The sequence below is a fragment of the Maniola jurtina genome, chromosome 3 (genome assembly GCF_905333055.1).
Source record: "Maniola jurtina chromosome 3, ilManJurt1.1, whole genome shotgun sequence".
NCBI classification, from domain to species: Eukaryota; Metazoa; Arthropoda; class Insecta; order Lepidoptera; family Nymphalidae; genus Maniola; species Maniola jurtina.
In genome coordinates, this window is record NC_060031.1 from 1276659 (window position 1) to 1294831 (window position 18173).

At 38.6% G+C, this 18173-nt stretch overlaps 1 protein-coding gene across 16 annotated transcripts in view; it reads left to right on the top strand.

Moving 5' to 3' along the window:
* LOC123881043 (disintegrin and metalloproteinase domain-containing protein 22) overlaps positions 1-18173 on the top strand; it is a 407047-nt gene that overhangs the window by 328522 nt on the left and 60352 nt on the right. For 12 of the 16 annotated variants that reach the window (XM_045929573.1, XM_045929577.1, XM_045929582.1 and 9 more), the window contains one exon: positions 17138-17286. In XM_045929573.1, the coding sequence (XP_045785529.1) occupies positions 17138-17286 (149 nt within the window). Of the gene's footprint in view, positions 1-17137; positions 17287-17503; positions 17630-18173 lie in introns of those variants that run through there. The other 4 variants (XM_045929574.1, XM_045929588.1, XM_045929589.1 and 1 more) reach the window with 2 other exon arrangements.

The window sequence follows — 18173 nt, forward strand, 5'->3', positions numbered from 1 at the left end:
AATCAGCACCCAGACAAGGAAAGTGTTTTAACGTGTCTTTAGCAACTGATTTCTTTTAAATTGACCCGAGGTACAAGCTAGCAAATATGCGTACATTTCACACTACTCTATCTTACATTATTTTTTTCAGAAAATAAGGAACGTCTGGCAGCAGTGGGATCTTGGGCCATTACGGGCAAAGCTAGTTAGCTAATTTGTGCTCTTTACGTAACCACAGAGTTTCTTGTAAGAGCAAAGTTCCGAGATGGAGATTCTTTACCAACAGATAGACCTTTGATGGTATAAAATGGCTTTGGAAAACTTAGAATACATAATATTATACATTAAGTTAAAGCCAAAGTTTAGTATTATATGAAACTGTATATAATATGACGTAATCATTCTTAGGGTTCCGTACCCGAAGAGTGCCTGCCAACAGGGTCCTATTGTTCCGCTTTCCGTCCGTACATCAGTCTGTCCGTTCGTCTGTCTGTTAGCGGGCTATATCTCGTGAACTATATATAGGCTGAAAAGGCTAAGATCTAAAAATTCACACAATGTGTAGCTCTATTGCCGCTATAACAAAAAAATTATAAAAATTTGAAAAGAAAATAAATGAATTTTTTTATAAAATAACAAAAATTAAAAAAAAAATATATTTTTAATTAAAATAATATCTCTTGCTTCAACGGTGAAGGAAAACATCGTAAAGAAACCTGCATGCCTGAGAGTTCTCCATAAGTTTCTCAAAGGTGTGAGAAATCTGGCGATCGGACTATAGCCTGAACCCTTCTCATTCTGTTTGTTGATCAAAGCTAAAATCGGTCAAGAGTTTAGACCCTTTATTTATAGCTTGACCTTCACAAGGAAAACTAGTATCTAAAACTGAATGAGGTATTTATCCCACTTGAAGTCATCGATCTCTACCCTACAGGCTACATATCATTTATGACAGTTTATTTATGGATAAAAACAAAAATGTGTTTGTTTGTTACCAACGAAAAATACAAAAAATAATGTACTGCATAACCGAAAAAACAGCCAGGTCCGAGTCGGACTCATGAATTGATAATTCCGTACCTTGGAAAGATATGTGTAGCTATTTTGTTGCTTAAAAATTATCTTCAATTGCAAATATACGTTTGAAAAATATTTTTATGTAAGTACGTGATAACAGTTTTCGGATTTTCCTTTACTTGTGCTGTGAGTTACTTCTTGCCTTTCTTGATTCTAGTAAACGGGAAATTCCCTATACATAAGTTTGACTCATTTGCAAGTGTCAAAATATGCGGCAGAAATGGCCGCTTATTCAGATTGCGTTAATTTAAAGCTTGAGGTGTGGAACCCTAAAAATTCGTATAATCAGATCCACCCTAAAAGCGAACGCTAAAACAATTTACTTTATCGCGACAACGCCGCTTCCCGCTATCTTTACTAATAAATCTTGCCAAAAAAAGGCTGAAGGGAGCTAGCGATACGCGCGCAATTACTCTTTGCCCCGCTTTACCCCAAATGGGTCGAAATGGCCCCCAATTGATGCTAAATGGCCCCAAATGGTTCAATGATTCATTGATGGATGCACGGCCTATTTCAGATATAGCCTGTCCGGATAACGCTAGTCATGCAGTCTTATAATATTTTACAAGTTTCTACGGTATATAATGGTAGCCATTTACTGGAGATGGCAATGGTTTTTATGCGTTGGGTCTGTAAATATGGCAATGTGATTTTACGAGTATGATATTTTTACGTTGTTCTTCATTGCCGATAACCGTTATTTGTCATTTTCTTAAAGCTGAGCTAGACTTGACCTTATCAAAAGCTTTTCGAGAAACCAAAAAACAAAACATTGTTTTTGCACTTGGCGCTGTCATTTATTGTTTTAAAAATACACTAACCAACTTCCAACCATGTCCACAGTTGGACATAGGTCTCTTGTAGGGAATCCCACAGGCCGCAGTCTTGCGCCGCGCCGCACCTGATTCCAGCAGCTCCCTACGAGTTATGTTACCTGTTCACGCAGTGGACAAGAACTTAGCGATATGAGGTCACTATTCCAGCACTTTGAGACTTTGACGTCCATCGGTTCTTCGAACTATGTGCCCCGTTCATTGCCACTTTAGCTTTGCAACTTGTACTTCTACAACTACAGATCTCTTCATTTCTAGTTTAATCACGGAGAGAAACTCTGAGCATAGCTCTCTCTATCGTATTTTTATTATCATTCATCTGTTATATTATGTAGCCTATAGATATACTATAGCCTATAGATATAATACGTCAGAGTTAACCAGGGAATACCTCTGTATCCAGTCCTTTTGTTTTTGCATGAAATTGACGTCAATAACACTTACCCGAATAGGAAACCACAAACTGAACAAAAAGCGACCATTACCACTTTAACTAACACTCACATCGTCGTTAAAACTCCCCCACTTTACCGAACCGCAGTTTTTACTCCTAACAGAATCTAAATCAAAATTAACCAGGTCAAAATTACCAAAATCCCACCTATTAAGGCACTTTTTATGAGCAAAACTTGGACAATAAACTTCACTTTAGTCCATCATCAGTGATTTGTGAAGTTCATAAACACAGGGTGCTCTATAAATAAAATTAAAACGCAATAAATTTTTGGCTGCGGCATGGGAAGTAATGACTAAATGTTTCTAAAAACACCTGCTTCTTATGGAGACAGCTTTTTTGTTTCCCTTTGGGAGAGTAGTAAATAATTGGGTACATTTTCCCTCTTTGGCAGCACATTATTTGATTTATTTCGTGCTTTATACAGTGTACCGTTAGTGATATTTAATTTGTGAAAGACACAGGTAATATTTTCATTTTTTTAGTTTAAACTCCATTTCACCGAGTTTTAGAGGTCTTTATTTGTAATTTTAGTATATATGGATAAAATTGTTTAATGTTTGGTAGTGACGTGCATTTTCAATTAATAAAGAAACAAGAGATACAAACGATATACAACATTCAAATTGAAATGTTTGACATCAATTGTTATATTTTAATTATTTTCACTCTTTTCATTCGCAAAATACAATACCTAGGTAGGAGTATTTTACTGGCCGTAAAAACGGGTGTAATATATTGGGTAACACTGAACATTAATGTCCTCTTCATAAAAAAATACACGATAATAATTTGTTTGGAGGGTAAGCGCGGGTCAGCGAGGATCATAAGTTACGAGAACGTTGTTTATTATGTTATTATTGGTCCGTTCTACCCTCTTTCGGTTAAGCTGCGTGCAATCAAATAAACGTATTATTTTAACTGGTTTACACCTGAATTGAAGCGTTAGCGTCGACGCATACAGATAGAGTGGAGTGAGGCCAAGTCTTTCGATAACAACTTAATCTCAGCTTAATGTACTTTATGATATGGTTTAAATTGGTGTGGGAACGTCTCTGGAGAATTCACAAGAGCACGCTTATTTTCATTATGCTTTCACCAAAGAGTAAATGTATATTTCACACTTCAACAGCATGTCAGAGTAAATAAGCAGCATATATGGCTAAAGGCATCACAGGCAACATCGCCTCTACGCCATTCCGCTCCGTCTGTGAGTGTTGCACCTAAGATTTACAATACTTTCATAGTTTAGGTAGATATTGGTACTGAATCTTAGCACAAGTAAATTTCACTAACTAATTAAAAAGTTTGACAGTTTTAAGTTTAATTTAGAGCTGTCAAATCTCGTAACTTTAGCTTAAAAAGAATAAGATGTAGATGCTCTTTTAGTTTAGACAAAGACAACAGAATCGGCCATTGTTTTTTACAATAAGTACTTATTAGGACCCCTTTGAATGACCTTGTAAGTATTTCATATAGCAGTTTGTTTTGATCTACTCATATAATGTAGTTGATGGCCATAATAAATAAAATAAACAAACAAAAAATCCGTACCAACGCGTTTCCTAAAAGGCTATTTTGTTGAAGCATGCCCCAATAAATTCGCGTTGTCGCGACTTGGGACGCACATTTTTCACGGCTACGGTACCACTTTGGACGTTTTAAGGCGTAAATATGCAAGAAAGTGTCAAATATAAATCATATTATAATAAACTACATATTATATGCCATAGTCCTTTTTACACCCCTTTTGCACACTTCTAAACCCATTGATCCATACTTAATATTATAAATGCGAAAGTGTGTCTGTCTGTCTGTCTGCTACCTTTACTCACGGCCCAGCAGTTTAACCGATCTTGATGAAATTTGGTACAGAGTTAGCTTACATCCCGGGAAAAGACATAGACAACATTTTATTCCAGAAAAGTTCCTATTGGATTTTTAAAAAACCTAAATCCACACGGACGAAGTCGTGGGCATTATAGTATAGAATAAACCTCCCTAAAACCACAAGAGCCGAAGTATTCTGAGATTAGATATGTGTCTTCAACAAATGGCCGAGTCTCGTTCGTTAGCTCTCTGGCAGTAATTAATTTACTTGCCAGACTGCGCCGGAATGCCAGACACAAGTTGTCGACAGGACACGGCGCGGTTAGTGGATATCTCATTACGAGTATATCCATGCTCACTAGGTATTTCATACGACTGACTTCACTAAATATTTTCGTCCACATCCTGAGTCCTGACATGTCCTGGTTATTACATACTAAATGATCCATTGTCCGTCCGTTGACTTAAGAAAACCTTTGTTTTTAACAATTCCGTGGAAAATCTTTGAGATGATGCCTGCGAGTCCATCCACGTTGACTTAAGAATTCCTTTGTTTTTAACCACTCCGTGGGAACTCTTTGATATCCCGGTATAAATTACCTATATCGCTCTTCAGTTCTTTATGTCCATGCAAAAAATCACGTCGGTCCGTTGCGACGTGATTAAAGAACAAACCAACACACTTGAGCGGTGTTTTCAAGACGATTGCTATTGCAAATACGTTGCGCAATTAACCTGCCAAGAAACAAGCAAACATTGGGGCAGCGTGCGCAAAATATATCGCTACAGATTCCAACTGAATTATGACCTGAGCAAAGCGCAAATATTTGCTTGCACTGTGTACCTTCCCATATATATCCGTAGCATGAATAATGATTTATTGAGCCAGATAGCCCACGTACGTATAAACGTATCTCAATAGATATTTCATTTTATTTTACACTCAAACCTAAAAGATTAAAATTAAAGTGCCTATTACTTACTATTATAATAAGCGCGTGTTGATCCCTCGTTGCTTAGTTTTACGTAAAATTATCATATCATCACATCTTGTACAGTAATTAGATAGGGTAGCTTTAAGTTTTATTTTAATATTTTCATTAAATAAATAAAAAAACATCAAATTTAACAATCGACAATCAAAACTGTACAAAAATAAAACCTATTTTGATTGAATTTTGACTTTGAAGTTGAGACGTTGGCCTCCCACTCGAAGGGTCGTGGGATCTAGTGGGAACGAGCGTTCGGTACAATCACAACTTTTCGGATGTGCTTTGCGTGCGTGCGAAAATCGAAAAATCAATGTCCGTAAAAAATCACATCGGTACTTGTGAAATCACTCTGAAGAAAAGTAATAATTTCGCCGAGGGAAAATGATTCAATCCATACCTCCATACTAATATTATAAATGCGAAAATGCGTCTGTCTGTCCGTCTGCTACGTTTTCACGGCCCAACCGCTGAACCGATTTTAATGAAATTTGGTATAGACGTGGGATACATCCCGGGGAAGAACATGGCCACTTTTTATCTCGGAAAATTAAACAGTTCCCACGGGATCTATAAAAATCTAAATCCAGGCGGACGAAGTCGCGGGCATCCTCTAGTAATCAATAATGCTCATCTCTGGATTGGGATATCGATACACTTATATGTCTCACTGATTCCTAACCCGTTTAATTGAAAGCAAACAAAACACTGAAATCAGTTCCCTGTAATGTCGATCCATGTTTTGGTTGGGCGGGAGCTGGCATCTGCGCCTAGAGAGAGCAACAGCTGAGATAATACACTGATGTCGAGATCTATTTACATTTAAAGTAGCTTCCAAATTAGTTGCTGTTACTTGTTTATCTGTCTTTCCAGAAAGCCAGACATATAAATAGTTTATTATTCCTTTTGACTGCTTTGGTAGTAGCTGCTTGGTTTTTTTTAATTAGATAACTGAGCTAACTACTGAGCCGATTTTGATGAATGAAGTGTCAATCGATTAGTTATTATGGTTCGGTTGATATAGACTACATTTTATAGGAAAAAATCGACCTGACAGATGTTACTTAAACCCAAAAAAGTGGGCGTCTCCAAAAAACTTTTGTTTTGCTATTCTATCACTAATGTTCACGGGTAGGTAAATAGTAACCGGGTTATGGTGCTATTTAATTTTATTAAATATTTGGTTAATAATATCTATATATTTGACGTTATATTATACTAAAGATTATAGAGGTTTGAAGTGCTCTAAGTAATAGCTGCTAAGTTATCACCATGAAAGAAACACGGCTTCAATATGAAACGGGAAACGTATAAAGACATCTTCAGGAGCACGTGCGTTATCTCCCGCGATAAATCACCATCCAAGCCCCGAATATGGGCGAAAACGTTTGCACTTTGCCCAGGTCATATTTCACACCGGGGCAACTGCGATATATCTTGCGAAGCTGCTCTGTATTTAGTATTGTTTGTTTTCTAACCTAATCTTCCTTGCCCTTTCTAGCCTTCCTTACCACTCGACGCACGTTTCTCCCCGACACTGGAGCATCCTCAGGAGATGTAGACCTAACAATGCACAATTATTACAAAAATTGCTTTTGGAATTTGTGTGGTGGTGCATGGTGGTGATGCTTGCTTGGTGGCTGGCTTTTCCTGCATGTTTAGCAGTGGGAGGGCGGGCGGAGCATATTGCATGCTGCATCTGGCACTATACCGATTTGTCTGGTTTAGCGGATTATAGCAAATTAAGCATTTGGTTCCTTGTATGCAATGAATAGGCCATCTTTGATTGGAGCCAAGTTCACTTAACGTTAAACTTTTAGCGTTCTTCAAAGCATTAAAAACAAGAATAGATTATTTTGTAGGCAAAAAATTTCTTTAAAGTTCTGTCTAGCTAATATTATTTTCGTCAAAATCTTTAACGGTGGAAAATCGACAACATTTCGCAAGACGCCAAACTTTCGATGACGCATTCGATAATTTCGCCAGCGATAAATCGATTTGTCTACACAGTTTAAAACTCGTGAGTTATTGCTTTATGATAGCGCTAACTTGGGACGTTACCCCCACTTCTTACCCCCAACCCCTACCAGGTTTTAGGGGTAGGGGGTGGGGGTACTACCATACCTACACTTAGATAACCCCTCCCAAAGTCCGTACCTACCGATTATTTCTGAATATTATCTATGATTTATAGATTCTACCCTCGAATTCGACGTTTGCATTATCTTAGTAGACTGTTGTAGTGATACATAAAGATGCTGGCGTCAGGTTAAAAGAACTCTGACATTAAACTTGTGCAGTGGGTGATTTATCTATTTATGGGGTGGCATGAAGTGAGACGCGACGGATGAAAGACATAGTGATAGAAAACGTTTATTTTATAAATTGTTCCACACCATTAGGTATCACTAATTGTATCTAAAAGTAGATTATTATCTTTTGACGTAATAGTGCCCGTAGCGCCCGTAGCAGCTTCGGCTACGACCTACGAGTACCACTACGACTACGGAAATCTATCTTAGAGTAGCTGGTAGGAAATATTGAACATCGACCTTTAGAAAGAGATTTCGGCTTCGTAGAGCGTTGTCTTTGTCACTCATACCTATATGACGTTTTCTCAGTCTCAACGATAGAGACAACGCTATACAAAACCGCTATCTCTTTCTAAATAAAATTCTAAGGAATAAAATAAAAAATAAAGGTTGATGTACAATATTTCCTACTAAGTACTATAAACATAACATAATTTTTAATAATACTTTTACTTTACAACCCTGGTAACGTTTCGCCATTTTTTGAAGCGCCTTCGTAGGTGAAAAAGGTGCGTAAACCCTGTGCCAATAAATTATGTTATGTAGTAGGTATGTATGTGAGACACTTATATTATGTATGAAATTAAAGACTTTCGAAAAGAAGGAGGTTATCAATTCGGAACGTTTTTTAAATACCTACAATATTTATGAATTTTACCTATATGGAGTTTTATAATAATCTTTGCCTTTGTCTTATCTAATAAGAATTTTAAACGGTGACACTTTCACAGAGCATTCATCATACGAAAAACACGGGGAAAGCTTCATTAAATTACCCCTAACCGTAGCGTCGCCGACAAAATCTGAAACGGAACCGCGGGCCTCGGCTAGTAATTTATAATTTCTCGTCTCGCGCTAATTTACGATGTCCTTATCAGCAGTTTCAGAGAGCGCCATATTTTTACTTATCTCTACATAGTGTAAAACATCGTCTCTTCCCACCGTCTACTGTTGCTCTGTACCACCTTAGTAAATGAGTGAATACCTACCTACCTACCTTCTAGGTAAACGCGTTCCATCTTAAACCACATTATCACTTTCCATCAGGTGTGAATGTGGTAGGAGGAAGCGCGCCGTGTTCTGGGCGCGCTTCTGAGACGGTGGAAGCAGCCAGCCTAGCGATGGGACCCGTCCGCTTGGCGGCGGGTCAAGACCTGGCGGGAGTGCGGTGAATACTACCTTAGTGATACCCGCGCAACCGTCAGTCCGTTGAGGAATAAACAGATTTTAGTGGGTGCAAGCCCCACATATAACCTCTCCGTTTCCCCTGACGGAGGGGTAAAAAAAAAGGTGTGATTGTGGTCTTTCAAGCGCTTGCCTATAGTGAATTAAAAAAACACAGTTCACGACAGTTAGGTAACTTGTAACAAAACGTCGAGGCTTTGACGTCACTGGCAGGTGTCAAATGTTAGTGCATTTGACGCAGGTAGCCCATAGAGAGCCCTATTTTCCTTTGATGTTACGTCACCATAGAAAATATTTGAAATATCGTCGGTTCATAATCAAACCGAGAGTCAATTCACTCTAGTTCACTGTATGTACCAGCTTTGTCTGTAAGCTTAAAGATTTAACTATTAGCAAGCTGAAGTGGCAGTGTGCAGGCCATGCCTGTCGTAGAGGCGATGGCCGTTGGAGCCCGACAGTCCTTGAGTGGAGACCGCGTATAAGCAAGCGTAGTGTGGGATGCCTTCCAGCACGATGGGCTGACGATATAAAGCGCCTGGCGGGAAGTGGCTGGATGAGGAAGGCTAAGGACCGGGTGTGGTGGCGCTCTTTAGGGAAGGCCTATGTCCAACAGTGGAAGCCCACAGGCTGATGATGATGATGATGAAAGATTTGTCACATCATGCGACAAATGTAATGAAACTTACTAAACCTCAGTTCTCATTAAAAAGCCACACCTACTCAAAGTCTAACAGCATTAAATCCGGGTAACCAAGAATTCAGATTCGCGTCATCCGGACCGCACAGTCCAAAACTAATTTGCGTCCGACGAACCCGGGTCATTGCAGTTGACCGGGATTTTACACGAATCTAAAACCACCGATAAGACACCGTTATCACCTTTATTCCCATCACAATAAAGCATATATTTCCTTATAAACATAGCACTGTGTTTGCTACTGTTGGAATAGGAAAGCGGGACTTACTCTTGCACTAGTCAATTCTTACTAAGCGAAACTGAACTCTATTACATGTACTTTAAATTCATTTCACGTCGTCAGTTGTAAAGCTTCTTAATCACACTATTAATTGGTATTTACTAACGCAAGGATAGTGAATTAACAGTGTTTACTTGAATGTACTCTGAGACCGGCTCAGTCGCGATCGAAGTAACTTCTTGTTACTGTTTAATTAACTTACTGTAACAAGTGTAAATTAAAAATTTATAACACCCCCGACGATCCAAAGTATTTGAGTTTTCCAAAACATCATTTTCAAATAAATAATTATGTATTTAGGCAACGTCCATCTTGACAGCTTGACATTTGTCAATTGACATAATAATATTATGTCAATTGACAATTGAATTGAACCTAACGGTTATCTAACCTTCTTTTCTACACGAAAACTAGAAAAGAGCTGATAACTCTTAAACGGCTGAACCAATTTTTTTAGATTATAGCTAAGAACACTCTCGATCAAGCCACCTATCAAACAAAAAAAACTAAATTAAAATCGGTTCATTCGTTTAGGCGCTACGATGCCACAGACAGATACACAGAAACACAGATACACAGATACACAGATACACAGACACACAGATACACAGATACACACGTCAAACTTATAACACCCCTCTTTTTGGGTCGGGGGTTAAAAACACTGGCTTATTTGTTTATTGTTCAGATATGATAAAGTAAGAACTAGTAAGAAACTAGGTCGTAGCTCTTTTCAAAAGTTCCTCCTCACGTGTTTATAAAGTTATTTATTCAAATACAAGTTAGCCCTTGAGTGCAATCTCCCCTGGTGGTAAGTGATGATATAGTCTAAGATGAAAGCGGGCTAACCTGGAAGGGGTATGGTAGTTTTCATTAAGTCCGTAGTAGTCCCACTACTACCCACACACAAAAATTATGTACGTACAGGTAGGTGTTCCGGTAGTAGTAATAGGTAATTAAATCAGTTCTCTTGCATAAAGTGTAAAAGATGTGCTTACACTGACCAAGTCGGCACAAAAGCACCTAGATCTGACAGAAATGCAAATTAATAACCAAGAATGTGCCACAGATAAAACACGATCATCTCTTATACGCCGGACATTTATTCGCCATAAACCATTCGAAAATTTTAATCTTCAAATAGCGTAGAATATTACCTCCATAAAACTATCGCTTGAGAATAAATCGAGGGAATACTTCATGCTATTGGAATCACTTTGCAGTGTCCTTGTAGTCGTATATTTGACCGATTATTATATTATTCATGGTATATTTTGAAAGCTGTAGAGCCTGTATTATAGCGGGAGCATAAGCGGTGCGAGTCTTGACCGCTATGCATAGCTTGGCGTATAGCCTGCAGGCACGCCAGGATCTCAAGATGGAAAAAAAATTTATTAAAAAACCACTACAAAGTAAAAAGTAATTTTTGTTTCTACAAGTGTATGTATGTATGTATGAAGTCGGGCGAGCTTGGATTTCTAGTTTTACTAACACAATTCTAAATAACTAATGCAATTTCTTATTATAATCTAAATAATTGAAACCACAATTTAAGTGGCAACTATTACCGATAATTCAGTGGATGACCACCAAAAATTAAACACGTGGACTACACATTCAAAAAACTCAGAAAGAAACAGACGACGCAATAGTTGCAAGGGTAGAGACGGGTAGATTGGTCACGCTTGAACTCTGGCCACACTTTAAATTGCCTTTAAACCTAGGTGACCCCATCCGTGCTGCCCGAGTAAATGAGTGCAATTCTTCATTGTGTCACTGATAAAGCGTATAAGGCAGGACGAGGTTATCGGGCTGGATTGCTACCTTACACTTTTGATTTTTACAAATAGATTTCATTCGTTATCATTTCAATTGATACATTGTCCATGACTGGACTAATAGACCCTTGTAAAGACCTCTGCCGATCACAAGATTGAAAGCGATCTAGCTGATGCAGGGACTCAAAGATATAAAAGAAGAAGATCTCTGCAGAACGGTTTTGTTCAACAGCGACTTGCTTGAGAAGGTCCGTTGAATTTTCAGTAAAACCAATTCTAAAGATCTTTAATTTTTCATCGGGATTGGACCAGGGCACGCATCTATAACATAAGTTTTTCAGATATAAGTTAGCTCTTGACTGCAATCGCACCTGGTGGTAAGTGATGATGCAGTCTGTGATATAAGCGGGCTAACCAGCAATGGGGTATGGTAGTTTTGCATTAAAGCCATACTCCATTAGTTTCTACACGGTATCGTACCGGACGCTAAATCGCTTGGCAGCATGACTCTGCCAATAGGGTGGTAAATAGTCACGGTCGAAGTCTCCCATCGTACCAGACCAGAGAAATTATAAAACTCCAAACCCCTGCCGGAAATCGAACCCGGCACCTCCCACTAACAATAGGACATCGCTTACCACAGCGCCAGAGAGGCCGACAAAAATAAGTTACTCGTAATCAACGTTACTTGCGAAGGAAGACATCGGGTGAAACTTGCATCCTACATGCCTGAAATTTCTCCATAATTTTTCCAAAAGGTGTGTGAAGTCTGTCAATCCGCATTTGACCAGCGTGGTGAACTTTTGGGCCAACGTGAGATGATAGCAAAATAAGCTTAAAGTTGCTTTCGTATTACGGAGTTCCGCAAAGTAACGCTTGCTTGGGCCTTGTATTCAAATAAACTTGCAAATATTAAATCACATGGAGACATTTTGTCCTAAACGAAATTTACATAAAAGACACCCGCGTTAGGCATCTACTGCCAACAGATGCCTTCATAAACCTACTCAAAATAGCGGTCTGCCTAAATTTAAGGCGTGGGATGCGGGTGGCTTGCAACTCTCGCATACAGGATTAGCATATTAGACAGCCTGTTCTGTGAGCTGGGACCTATTCGCTATGACATTCAATCCACAACACATTTACAACTGCAATTTTTGATGTGATATTATTCTTGTATGAAAATAAGTCAAAATGGGGTCTTGAAATGTTATTTATTTGTACCAAAAAGTTGTAACAATAAAGAGAAAAAGAAAGAACGAAAGAAGGGTACGTGTCGTCATTATATACTAATTACCAAACATTCTGTATAAGAGATCTCTACCAGTGACCCTTGGAGTGCAATGTTGATGTTTTTCACATCGTTTTCCCCCAATATAGTAGTCAAATTGGGTGATTTTCATAAAAAATACTGTAATAATGTTATTTTCATTTATTTATCTAATTATGTCAGTCCCACGTACCCCCTTTTGTGGCGAATGCGTAAGTGCATTTTCCCCAGCCAAAGGTAAAGGTTATCTGGAAGAGGTCGATGTTATGTACCTTTAATTTAAGTTTTCTTCTTTTTTGTATTGTGGTGCAATACGCAAATGACAAACATACATCGCATAGTTATTAATTGATTTATTACGCCTTTGAATAGACAACACCAAACGCTATTAGTAGGTAGATATAATATAGGTTCCTATTCCTACTCGGGAAGAGTGGTCTACTTAATTTAAGGCAGGGATGCGAGATGCGGGTAGTTTGAAACTTCCGCACACACGATTAGCATATCGGCCAGCCCGCGCTGAGCTGAAAATAGCCGGAAACTGACGAAGTAACTACTAACTAGTGAATTACTGAACTAGCATATGACGGCGCATAATCTAACTACGGGGAACCCATTTAAATAATTTTGTTTAACTTATATGAGAAAGGCCTTTGCCAAGCAATAGGTCGTTTTGATTAACTACAGCGGGCTAACGGATCCCTAACTTTTTTTAATATTCCATTGCAAGTTAGCCCTTGACTGTTATCTCACCTGGTGGTAAGTGATGATGAAGTCTAAGATGTAACTGTGCTAACTTGGAAGGGCAGTTTCATTAAACCCATACCCCTGATCGGTTTCAACTTCGGCTGCGGCTTCGCACTGCAACGCTAAATCACTTGGCTCGTGCCACCATTTGCAGGTAGGGCAGGGTAACTAGCCATGGCCGAAGCATCCCACCAAACTCAGCCAGAGACTAAAGAAATTATAAATTTTCAAATTGTTCCTGCTGGATATCATATATTCATATTCATATTCTTTATTTTGCATTTCACATGTAAACCATTGATCCTGTAAGGGTATGGCAAAAAATATAGATAACTATATTACCTACATTAAAAATTGTTACATTAAAATACACTTAGGAACCTCCCACTTATAAGACCACAGCGCTTAACTCCGTCACTCGTTTCCACTCGTTTCATACAATCGTAGTTCCAATTTCATTTGAATATTAAGCAACCAAAGTCCATTAAATTTTGCAGACATATTCTAGAAACTAATATCTGTGTCTGTGGTGATTTAGATTTTTCTAAAAATATGTAGTTTTAAAATTACAGCGGCTCCAAGATTTGTATGAAAATTTTTAAGACCGCGTAACTTTGAAACCGAATATTTTAACAGAAATCTGGAAAACCACAGACATAGATATTAGTTTCTAGAATGTGTCTGCAAAATTTCATGGACTTAGGTTGCTTAATATTCAAGTGAAATTGGAACTAGGATTGTATGAAACGAGTGGAAACGAGTGACGGAGAGAGCCCTCCCTGCGCCAGGGACAGACAGACGGACAGCCAAAGCTTAGTAGTGATAGGGTCCCGTTTGCACCTTTCAGGTACGGAACCCTAAAAACTTAAAACGCGGGAAACCGTTAAGACCCATGAGCCAGTAGAGCGAGGCGCGAAAATATCCAATTTAACCGCATTTACCGCCAAATTGCCGCCATGTTTCATCATGATGACCGCGTCCGCCATCTTGCACTGTGGCCTGCTCGAGCAGTTTTGTTGATGGAAACTCATACTTATTTACTTTTTTTTTTGAAAAAATGTACAAAAAAGTTGGAATTGAAATTTATTTATTTAATCACTTACACAGATTTTTTTACAAAAATTCTCCAAAATATATTGTTAGGTATAGAAAGAACTACGTACTCTTGTATAAATAATATTATATTCGGTGATACTTAAATTATTTTTTAATTTTTAGGTTTTGTGGTTACTGAAGTCGGTTTTTATATGTGCTAGGTTCCTTATCCCCAACGTGTTTTAAAAAGCTTCGCACCAAAAAATCATCTTTCTACCAAAACCAACATGGCCTCATGGATGTGCTACCCTCTTTGAACACATAAAACCTAATCACACGACATAAATCGCTCAAAACCTAGCCATAAAATCTATGGCGAGCCTTGAAACGCCTTTTATTCCACCCTGAACCCTTCTACACAGAACCGAACGTGTGTGGGCTTTTAATTCTATTCATGCATTATCTAAGCCTTGGGACACACGATTCTTCTCGAAAGAAATAGTTCTATCGAGAAGAACCAGCAAGAGACTAAGCAGTCGATGATGGTGGTCGCTACGATCGGGCTTAATCCATCCATACTAATATCATAAATGCGAAAGTGTGTCTGTATGTCTGTTAGCTTTTCACGGCCCATTAGTTTAACTGATTTTGATGAAATTTGGTACAGCATTAGCTTACATCCTGGGGAAGGCCATAGACTACTTCTCATCGCGGAAAATCAAAAAGTTACCATCGGGATTCTTAAATTTCCATTCGTTTTACCGATTTATATGAAACTTGGTATAGGGCAACTTTTTATCCCGAAAAATCAAAGAGTTCCCACGGGATTTTTAAAAGCTTAAATCTACGCGGGCGAAGCTGCGGGCACCATCTAGTGTCTGTATAAGCCTTTATACGGTTACGCCGGTGAATGGAAAATGAATGCGTGTTCTCGCTTTCATCACTCACGCGAATGCCTTATTCAATACGTGCGTAGGGAAGGCACTTACATTTTACGGCCCAAATCAAATTATGCTTTGGAATACGTATTTTCATAGATATACGAGTACACGTAACATTGAAGTAGAACTTGTTTGAAAATTAATGCGTTCCTTAGGCTCCAAACACATTGAAGCAAAGTCAAAGCTAATCTTGCTGGTCGCAGCGATTTTTTGCGAACCAATAAGCCTTGCAGCTTAGCTTTATCTAAAGAGCAACGCGCACCTGCAGGGTAGTGTATGATAAATCTCCATGGCGCAGTGATGAGCTCTCTGGTTCTCTGGAGTGGGAGGTCTCGTATTCGATTCCCGGCAACGGGAGTTTGGGTATTCATAATTTCTAAATTGTCTCTGGTCTGGTCTGATTTCTGCCGTGACTAGTTACCATTCTACCAGCAAAGCCAAGCGGCTTAACGGTCTGGGGTAACGATGCCGGGTAGAAACTGTATACCCATTAGTACCTACGGGTTTAGTACAACTGCCAATACCCTTTACAAGTAAACAGTCGCTTTGTGAGATCGGAGTCAAAGGTTAACTTGTAACGGAATTAAAAAACTCAATTTTTGAATGAAAATACTTTATTGAATGAAAAAATGAAAAAAATAATGAAAAAATACTTTATTTTCTTTCAAAAAAATAACATGGTGTGACCATGGTTTTAAGTATGTTTAAAAATCGCTATGAAATCTTGCGAGCAATAGCATCAGATTGTATTGGAAGTCACACTTTTCATGTTGAAAAGAATTTGATTTTCCAATATTTCCCCACGCTCCATGTACCTTTGTGCGTATTGAATAAAATATCCGTGTGAGCGATGAAAGCAACACGAGTACACTCTTCGCTCACCGCTGTCGGCAAAAGAAGTAATATAATAATATTATTATTGTAAATTGAAATAAAGCTTTGCATTTTTAACCTCCGACCCAAAAAGAGGGGTGTTATAAGTTTGAAGTGTGTATCTGTGTATCTGTCTGTGGCATCGTAGCTCCTAAACTAATGAACCGATTTTAATTTAGTTTTTTGTTTGAAAGGTGGCTTGATCGAGAGTGTTCTTAGCTATAATCCAAGAAAATCGGTTCAGCCGTTTGAAAGTTCTAGTTACTGTAACCTTCACTTGTCGGGGGTGTTATAAATTTTTAATTCACACTTGTTATAACTATTGGCGATTTTTTTGAAGACATTTAATATGAATGTTAATGAAAAATGGTTACAAAACAAACTTATTACACGACTACTCAAAACAGTGTGTATTTTAATGTTTTCAGAGCTCATGTATATATTATGTGAGTTTTTTTATTCTCCCATAACTTCTAAATTCTTGGTCAGATTTGGAGTTATGTGGTCTTGCTAGAATTCTTACATCATCCCGAGTGACACTGGCTATAAACTTTTTGAAAAAAAAAAACAACATGGGAGCTGCGTGGTTCCATTTCAACTTTTTACTTTATTTTTGGATGCGCAGTCGTGTTTTTATTTTATTCTTTAATTTAAGCTTGCACTTTTTAGTTAGTTTCATACAGTGATATGTGAATACTTGTAAAATTACAGTTTGCGACTTAAACATGGGCACCGTGGGCGCAAGTTGAAGCATAGTTTTTAACGTTTGCTCGTCAAACATGTATCTATTTGAGGCATAGTTATAGATTTTAAACTGCTCTTGGCCACCAACTAACATGACGATCGGTTTGTTTCAGCAGAAACACCCACATGTGATCTTTGAGGCGCGGACAAAGATGAACAGGGGGTGTGGTAACAAACTCGAGCAGAACAACCAGAAGTCAGGCCGGCGGACCAAGCACATCGAATACATACAGACTGTACTATCTGAGGCGACGGAATATACGTAAGTTTTGCTAATTAATGTAAGTAACTAACACACTAGCGACCTTTGAGGCAAGGACAAAGATGAACAGAGGGTGCGGCCATAAACTCGAGCAGAACACCCAGAAGTCGGGCCGACGGACCAAGCACATCGAATACATACAGACTGTACTATCTGAGGCGACGGAATATACGTAAGTTTTGCTAATTAATGTAGTAACCAACACACTAGCGACCTTTGAGGCAAGGACAAAGATGAACAGGGGGTGCGGCAACAAACTCGAGCAGAACAACCAGAAGTCGGGCCGGCGGACCAAGCACATCGAATACATACAGACTGTACTATCTGAGGCGACGGAATATACGTAAGTTTTGCTAATTAGTGTAGTAAGTAACACACTAGCTATCTTTGAGGCAAGGACAAAAATGAACAGAGGATGTGGCCACAAACTCGAGCAGAACAACCAGAAGTCAGGCCGGTGGACCAAGCACATCGAATACATACAGACTGTACTATCTGAGGCGACGGAATATACGTAAGTTTTGCTAATTAATGTAGTAACCAACACACAAGCGTATGACCTTTGAGGCACAAACAAAGATGAATACAAGGTGCGGCCCCAAACTCGAGCAGAACAACCAGAAGTCGCACCAAGCACATCGAATATATACAGACTGTACTGACAGACTGTACCAAATTAAACATGGTATGTACCCGTTATCTACGGTATAAAAAGATCGTGCAGTACCTGAGCATCTAAAGCATATTTAGTAAGTATTGAACCTGTCAGAATATCAGATATCATTATATACTGCTTTATTCCATCAGCCCCGAAAGTTAAAGGCCGTGACGTGAGTTTAATTCGTAATGTAAAAGTTGATCTACGCGTGTTCGTTTGATCCCACTGG